Source organism: Notothenia coriiceps, unplaced genomic scaffold, assembly GCF_000735185.1.
Source record: "Notothenia coriiceps isolate Sejong01 unplaced genomic scaffold, NC01 NC01_scaffold00037244, whole genome shotgun sequence".
In the NCBI taxonomy this organism is placed as follows: domain Eukaryota; kingdom Metazoa; phylum Chordata; class Actinopteri; order Perciformes; family Nototheniidae; genus Notothenia; species Notothenia coriiceps.
In genome coordinates this window covers 11,433,051-11,442,096 of record NW_011369945.1, presented here as the reverse complement: position 1 = coordinate 11,442,096, position 9,046 = coordinate 11,433,051, and the positions used below count along the sequence as shown (strand labels likewise).

The following is a 9,046-nucleotide window of genomic DNA, read 5'->3' as shown; positions in this document are numbered from 1 at the left end:
GGGGGGGGAGCGAGTGACTCATGAAATGGGGAAGGATTATAAAGCAGAATAGCCTCCATTTAGAGAAATTAGTCCTTTCTGTTGTTCTATTCTTCCGTGCCGGTGAAGAGAAGGAGGACAGGGATATCTAAAGCCAGCATGTGGTTTTAATGGCAGGCTCACTGAGTGACAAAATAAAGGCTGTGATTAGAGCGCAGATGAGGTAAGAGGAATGGCTCTACTCCTACAAAGTCACTTTAACCTTACAAGGGAATAGCTAAATTGGCTGAACATTAAAAAAGATTCGGTGCCAACTAAAGTAAGACTGTAACTAACACTTGTTTCCAATGTTCCCAAATCATATTTTCCTAAAGCCCAACATGCTACAATTTTTAAATAACAAACATTTAGCCAAATTGATCATAAATGAGTTGAATGGGGATGTTATTCATTAACTGTTCAATTGACAATAAGAATTTTGACAGTTTAATCAGTAAATCAGTTAAACAGTTAAGACAACATTGACTGCAGCTAGGCTTGCATGTTTACAAAAAAAGTATTATTAGTCATTGTATTGAACATGTTAGAAACAAAACAAACAATAATTATAATTATAACAAAGAGAAGGAAAATAAAAAAAACTGTCAAGGTATAAAAAAATTATTTCTCAAATAGTTTCTGTCATGTTCAAAAGGGGCAAGAAGAAGCTTAAAAAACGTTTCTGGTCCTACGCCCTCTAACGTACATTCCCCATGAAAATCAAAGTTTAGGTCATCGGCATCCGTGATATTTGATTCATTGTTTTAAACAAATCTTTTTATTTGAATCTGTCCTTACACAACTTGTTATCAATAACATAAAAAACTAATAAATCCTATCACATCCTAGGGCTGCTCAATTAAATCGTAATTTAAATCGCGATTACGATTATGGCTTGCAACGATTACGAAAACAACGTAATCTAAATAAAACGATTATTTTTTTATTATTACTTTTTTTTTTTATAATAATAATAACTTTTTTTTGGTATTTCTGTTGAATTATACTTAAAGTTCAGGGTAATCAACTGTTACTTCACATTTTTTCTCTCCAATAAATGGATGTTTTCAAATTCAATGAATAATCGCAATTACAATTATTGACCCAGATAATTCCAGATTATGATTTTTGCCATAATCGGCAGCCCTATCACATCCTCCCCCTTAAATGTAACTGTTCAGCTCTTAAATGCAGATGATTCACCTTGAAACTTATTTCAAACCACAACAGACAGGGTTGAACTAAACAAAGGACAACATGCCCTTTTCAAGGCTCTATTGACATCCTGCACGCAGGCACAAGCAACTGATGGAGGGAAGTAGCAAACTAATTGGCCTGAGAGGACACCGTGAAGCTAATCATGTTATTGGGCAGATGATTGTCTCCCTTCTTGGTCTTGCTAATGGTTAGCCGCCATCTCCAAGTCATTATGGACTCACAGTTCGTGACAGAAATCAATATGAGCCAACGAGAGCACATTTCAAAGGAAGCAGCAGGTGTTAAGCTTCTCCTGTGCAGCAGAAAAACACACCAGCGTTGAGGATAAGTGGCTAAGTGGTAACAAACCAATAAAGTGATGAAAAAGTAGATGGAGGAGAGGAACAGTGCAGTCAGATAAAAGGAGCACAGATCAATGGCTAAATTAATAGAGGTAAAGATGGAAGTAAAGAGAGATGTTGGATAAGAGGAATGTATCAACCCAAGGGATGGATAACTCACAGGGAAAGAGACAGTGGGGTCAATAACAAGAGGAGAGTTCATTAGGTTTTAATCTGTGTTTCCAAAGTATAAAGGGAGATAAGGGAATACACTGAGATCCAAACAGGCTCAAGATATGGATCTAACCAATGTGATTAGAAGCCTAGCAGTGGCTTACTGCATTTCTCCACCAAATGCAAAGCTCTGATTTCGGCCAACTACTTACCAAAGAGTGAGAATGTGTCATGCATTGGACAATTGTGTATTAGCAAGTGTGTTTATTCAGCGTCTGGTTCCACAAAACCTGTTCCTGTGAGCTAGCTGTAGTTGACAGCTCGTTCCTTCTGAATTCACACCCACGCCTCCGTCCTCAACTCTCTCACACACACAAACACAAACACACACACACACACACACACACACACACACACACACACACACACACACACACACACACACACACACACACACACACAGGCAGGCAGGCAGTCTAAATGAGATTATTTCTGACTCCTCCTTCCAAAGACTTATTCCAACACTAGTTGTAAGTGGGCTTGCTCGTCTTGACAGATTGTCTGTAAAACACCTGAGGCAAACACCCCGTACACATATTAATTAACACAAAAACTACAAGTTACCGGCATTATAAAACGCCAGCGGTGTCTTCCAGAGCTCAATATAATCAAGTGAGAACATACCTGTCTGGGAAAGCTGGTGTAGAACTCCGAGATTCAAGCGAGAATGAATGAGGGGACACCCACACACACATGCACACACCCCTCCCTGCTGATTACCTCACTTCCCATTACACATATGCTTTGGAAGCTTCTCAGGAAGTAAGGGGACCAATAAGAGTGAAGGCTTGAATAGAGGAAAGAAAGGAAGCAGAGAGAAAGACTAAGTGGGTGGTTTTAAGAGTGACAGAGCCGCCCCTGCTGCTTTTTCCTGTGGTACAGGCCAGGGTGCAAACCACACAAAGTAATGGGTAGCCTGTTTATGACGATGACACCTACATTACTAAGCTTTCAACGAGTTAAAGCTACAGAAAGAGGAAGAGAAACATAGATCAAATTATCTGAAAGTATCCATAACTACATGATGTATCATCAGACACACCCTAACCACTTATAACCTGTTTGAGTGCACAAACAATGTCTAAACCAGGAACTAGAGCAACTAGACTCCGCCCAAAAGTTGCAAACTAGGTCAGTAACTGTCAACAAGCTGGACCAGTGACTCCTAGCTTGTTTTCACTTGAATGAAAGCAAAAGCTGTGAAGACACTATTTTGTTGGGGGTCAATTTAAAAGGTGGTGGCTGCAGGGTTAAATAACCGTGGTCATAAAGAGCAGTGCCTTTAACAAGCCCAGAGTTCAACGCTTCACCTGAACTCATCCGGCCACGTTGAGAGCCTTCACCACCATTTGTTTTACTCCTAGGACTGTGGACGTTTGTTTTGACCTCTCCATTTGATTCATATCACATCTTTGTAAGTTATGTCTGTTGAAATCTGTTGTTTATTTTGACTACCTTAGCATGCGGATAACCCTGTTGCATCATCGCTTTGCCACCAGGTTGCAATGCGTATAGATTAAAAGAAGGGGGGCAATTCTGCTTTCTTGTTTTCTCATCTTTTACACACAGTTGTTATTAGGGCTGCTCAATTAATCGTATTTTAATCGCAATTACGATTTTGGCTTGCAACGATTATGAAAACAACATAATTGAAATAAAAAGATTATTTTCTTATTTTTTTTTAAATTGGTATTTCAGTTGAATTATACTTAAAGTTCAGGGTAATCAACTGTTAAAAACATTTTTAATAAATGGATGTTTTCAAAGTAAATGGATAATCGTTTTTAATAATCGTGATATCAATTATTGACCCAAATAACCGAGATTATGATTTTTGCCATAATCGAGCAGCCCTAGTTGTTATTGCTGAGAATGACAGAGATACGACAAGGAGGAATCCTCTTAAAGCTTCCTATACACTACTTTCTCCGATCCCTCTTAATCCTTCCTCTTCCTCTTTCAATTTCCTGTCTTCTTGTGTGCCCGAAGAGACCAATGACCATCATCATCACTGATTTTCCAACTTTAACGCTAGCTTTTATCACCTTTGGTCCCAGCTCTTTTCCCCACAGTTATAAAACTCTCTCATAATCTATTCGTGTTCAGCCCACGGAGTTCACATTTAAATACTACTTATGATTAAGATGATTTGCTTGAATTCCAATGGATCTAAAAGTATGCTTCATCTACATTTGGTATCTATGCCTGCTAAATATTGTCAGGATATTTCCTTAAACCGCAGGCATTGATGACTCTAGCTGTGATGCTGGTTGACAACAGAGCCTGGGCTATCTTTCTGCTCTATGACCAGCTGGGTCTAACTGTCAGAAAGCATTAGGAGGTCTAAGACACCAGCAGCAACTGAATACCACATAATAACAAGCCTGTGCAGGCTTTTAACGCGTGCACGGATACACATTCACATCCTAATGACACCACTTTAACAGTGCACAAATACCCACTCAACAAACCCGTGTTTATTGCTTAAGGACAAACCTCTCTTGACAAGGCAAACACACTGAAACATGCATGGAACATCAACATACAAGAAAAGTATCAATATTAGGATTGAAACAGTATCTTATTATTAAGACAATATCTGAACACAACACCAGAAAAGCAGCCCTCGTTTGTGAAGGCCACAGATTGTAATTTTTCAACTTTTGAGACCAAGTTCAGTAGTCAAGGACATCTTTTCATGGCTCTAGGCTCTGCGGCAAAGTCCCCATTGTACAGGAGGAAACCCTGGCTGAATGAAAAGAGGAAAGACACCATCACATGATCACTATTATAAAAATCCTACAATGAATCATCTAACATTCCAGTGGTGTCTGTGCCCTTGCCACACACACAGTGGAATCATCTGAGGAAATATCCTCCTGACAGACCACACACACACACAGCTGTTACTGAACACTACTGTAACAACACAGGTGCAATGAAAAGCACGTTAGCTTAACACACTGGAACACCTTCCAACCATGAATGTTTATTCATTTCATGTTATCTAGCTAATTTAAATAGTAAGAATAGTTTGTCCACAGGCACTGCTAACCAGCTAGTTACAAACCAGCTACAAAGAAAACTGGGACCACGGCTTGCGTTTAAACAACGTGAAATACTGTCTAAAGGCTCTGGTAGCTCAATGGCCAACATCAGCGTTTCCCCACGTATGATTCAGTCTATTTGTTCACCCATATCAGGCAGAGACTGTACATTAATCCTCCGCGGTCACACGCTCTCTGTCTCGGCTCGCTGAATGACTTCGAGCTGTCACCACGGTTGCTTGTAGATTAGCTAGTTAGCTAGCTCGGCTAAGGCGCGACACCAAGTAAACTGTGGAAGTTACTGTTTACTTACGGGCATGCTATCTCGTCAATTTCCTGGTGTCGCTGTCCTCTGTCGTTCCAACAAGACAAGTAAAAGGATATCAATTCGCTACTCAATAAATCTCCTCAATAATTCATCAACATCAGCTCCTTCCATCTTCATTACTTTCTCCACTCAGACTACTCTAGACTAGGAGACTCGGTCTCGACGGAGTGACAGACGTCTAAACCAATGGGTGAGTGGTATATGATCCAGTCGCAACAACCCCCAAATGCAGCATCCAATCAAATTAGACTCTAGGAGGCATGTTAATAATTTCCACCACCGAGGTAGGTTGTCGCTGTCAGTCACTGCTCTTTGACAGCAATTATCTTCCACTGATGCTTTTATTGATCACCAAATAAGTTATTTATTGACATGTTATACTATAGAATTATTGTAAGAACAAATCATTATACCGAATCATATACATTGCAGCTGAGAAATGATTAGCCAATACATGTATTCAATTAGTTTAATTAAAATATATTATTTAGATTTAAACTGTAAACATAATTTGTAACATTCAAAAAACCATTGCATCGAACAAACATGGAATTAAAGTCATTATGGACATATTTATATGTGTTTTTAATAAACACATATAATTATGTTTTTATTACATTTTAACTTCCAAACTTTCTCATATGGAAATGAACAAACCATCCTGCACACATTTCATGAAAAATAAACCTGTAAAGATTAGGGCAAGAGTACAACTCTAAAAATATCTGACGGATAAATAATGCATGACCACTTGACAATGACCTCGAGAACAATGGATTTTCCAAAATTAATTATCAAGATGGCACATGACCCTGTGTTTTCATGCAAATAACAGATGGAAAGCTGGGTTTTAATCAGTTTATAAATACATGGGCTTTTTTGGATAATAATCAGGAAATCTGCCTCATGTCCTATTGCCATTGCATCTGTGGGGCACTCTGTCCTGTCCTTTGTACATTATAGAAGATATGTAGTATAATCCTATGCAAGTCACACTCACAATTATCCTGTTTAAGAAAAGCCAAAGAACAATCTCTCCTTGTCGCCCAAATGTTGCAAATTCAAGTGTCTAATCAGGTAGAAAAGTGTGTAATATATGTTTTTTATTGGTATTGGAATATTGGGAATTTACATTCATGTAGTGCATTTTAGAGAAACAAAATAATTGGAGGAATATAAATTGAGGTGCAACCCATGGAAATGTAAAGTGATTCTGCAATGCCACCTAATGTTAGTGGGTAAGATTACACCCTGCAAGGAAAATAATGTAAGTCATTCTACAGACATCATCGTTTAAATATAAAAATAAGTCTAAAAAACCTGAGACTTTTTATTAAAAAAATGATAAAACATTTAAAAAAAGATATCATTGTAAAACTCTGTGTACTGATAATAAAGGTGATGTAAGGTGCTGCAAAGCAAAGACTTGGATTATTTAAATGCATGCTGTTCTGTGTGTGCCTTATTGTTTTTAAATGTTGTGTAAATGGTGGATTTAAAGTGGACAACTAAAAAAACATTAAAGATAAGCCCCTGCTATCTGTGCAGCCTCAGTGAAGACTTCCCCGGCCCGTTGTCTGTATCCTAGTGCAAACTCCTTCGCCCTCCTCACTTCTTTCAGGTTCTCCTCCAGGTTCTCACTCAGCCTGCCATGCTCCTGGTAAGTTGCTGCAGCCCCCTTCACTTGTTCAGCCATTTGATCCTTGCTACGGAGCAGCCAGCCAATTAACTCTTGAAGTGTGGTGCCCTTTGAGATGGTGGCTTTGGCACTCGCCGAAATGCCCTTCACTTCATTCTGAGCAAATTGCAGATGTGGAGGCAGTGGTTCCTCATCACTTTCATCCACACGAACCACATTGAGGGAGAATTCGTATCCCTTTATCTGAAGTGAGACCCTGTACTTGGCCTCTGGAAGTGGAGAGTAATGGAGATTAAAATACAGAAACCAAGAAAACCGAAGCAAGGGAAATCTGCCATCAAGTTTTCTCCACTTGCAGGGAGTGTGTCACTTACTGTGCTCGTCTCTGATCATCCCCACACATTCGGTTAAAGCCAGAGGGTCATTGTGGTTACAGCTGTAGCTCTGGCGCAGGTTTCTGATATTTCGGACCATGGCCTCATATCGCTCGTGCTGTTCATTGAAAGTCTCTGCCATGTCAGAAAACCTCTGGTCCAACTCTGGCACACACACTCGCCTCATCACCAGCCTGCCAATCCGCTTTACGGTCTGTGCATCTGGAGGGAAAAGAATGTCACACATCAGGCACAGACACACAGAAAAGAACACATGTGGTTCCAGTTCACTTACAGTTGTATGCATTGGAAGTGTAAAGGTCTGAAAGAAATGTACCACTGTGTGCTGACCGGCTCTGCCTGGCTGATCCAGCTTCATTCAGATCTGATGGTCCAGGGTGCAGGAGAGGCTGTCTCTAAAATATAAAGCAGACACGCTTTCTTTACATATCATTTATTTTACTGGCACTTTTTAGAAAGACACGCAAAGCACTAATAAGGCTGGACACTTGTAATGACTTTGTTATAAACTCAATGCACCAACCAATGTTTTGGAGGAAAACAAATATATATATATATAAATGTGTTTCCTACCTTATTAATCATTGAGACATTATTATACTTTCAAGTTATATTATATAAAGGGATGGGACAATATCAATTTATGTGTGAAAACAAATCTAAATAATAGTCGAATATATACTTTATTGGGACAATAATGAATGTCTTCATGATTTTAAAATATACCTTTATTATTATTTTTATTTTTTTTCATTTCATTTCAAACCTTTATTTAACGAGATTGGTCCCATTGAGATCATAGATCTCTTTTTCAAGGGAGACCTGCAGCATATAGGTTCCACATGAAACATAAAACAATAAAGGACATCATACATTATATTTACAGGATACATTTACATAGTTATAGACATTTACAAGTGCCCATAGTATCAACGAGCATTTCATTTAGCCTAGCTTTAAAAACATGCAGATGAATGATATTGCTCAGTTTCAATTCTTGCTGAAGATTGTTCCAAGCAAGTGGAGCTGCCTTTATGAGAGAAAGAGCAGGCTAACACTTCTTGTTGTTGTTGTTGTCGTTGTTGTTTATTAGGCTACATTGTATTTGTGCAGAGAGACATGTGATTTACGATTACATTATTTAAGATTGGTTGCTTTTGTGTGTCATGTATGTGATACAAGAAAAAAAAACGTGTTTCCAGTGTGTTTCGTAGCTTCTCTAAGAGTTTTAAGATAATCCTTTTATACAATTATCGAAAATGAGTCTTCTAGTCTTGTTATACAACATGAAAATAGTTTAACATGGAACATCCAATGACAATTATATACAATACATTATTATTTAAAGCATAACATCTTTATAAAGGGAGTAGTCCCCATAATTTTAACATTAAAAGTAGTAATAGTTCAATCTATTAATCTCACAACAGCTAAACAATGATCAAGTGAATCGTTTGAACTCGAATAGGAGGCGTTAACATTTACATTAAAGTCAATAAACACGAACCTCGTCGGCGGAGTCTCCACTTGAGAAGCAACAGCAGAGAAAACGGAGCATTTTCCTGCTGCTCTGGGGTCTCTCAATTTGTTTTCAGGTCAGTAATTTCTGACAATGCATTTGGAGTCTGCACATACCAACTGACGTCAACGTCACGCGACTCTATAAAACTTTTCTTCCTGGTTATGATTACTGGACAAGTGCACATATATGAGCATGTCAGACAGGTGCACCTACAGGTGAGCTGCAGCGAGATCAACAACACAAATCTGCTGTTGTTGCTATTGGCTGTTTTAGATCCTTGGATATCGAAAATGTGTCTTTCCAAGTGCTTGAATAGCTCTGAGTA

General features: G+C 38.6%; 1 protein-coding gene across 1 annotated transcript; it reads right to left on the bottom strand.

The window, feature by feature from the left end:
• Positions 1 to 5,708: 5,708 nt before the first annotated feature.
• Positions 5,709 to 8,819, bottom strand: LOC104964702 (uncharacterized). Its single transcript, XM_010793551.1, has 4 exons — positions 8,707 to 8,819; positions 7,516 to 7,594; positions 7,179 to 7,400; positions 5,709 to 7,073 (listed from the first exon to the last, which is right to left on the bottom strand). Exons 1-4 carry the CDS (start codon positions 8,755 to 8,757, stop codon positions 6,685 to 6,687), a joined length of 741 nt encoding a protein of 246 aa, XP_010791853.1. The 5' UTR covers positions 8,758 to 8,819; the 3' UTR covers positions 5,709 to 6,684.
• Between the last annotated feature and the right edge of the window lie 227 nt (positions 8,820 to 9,046).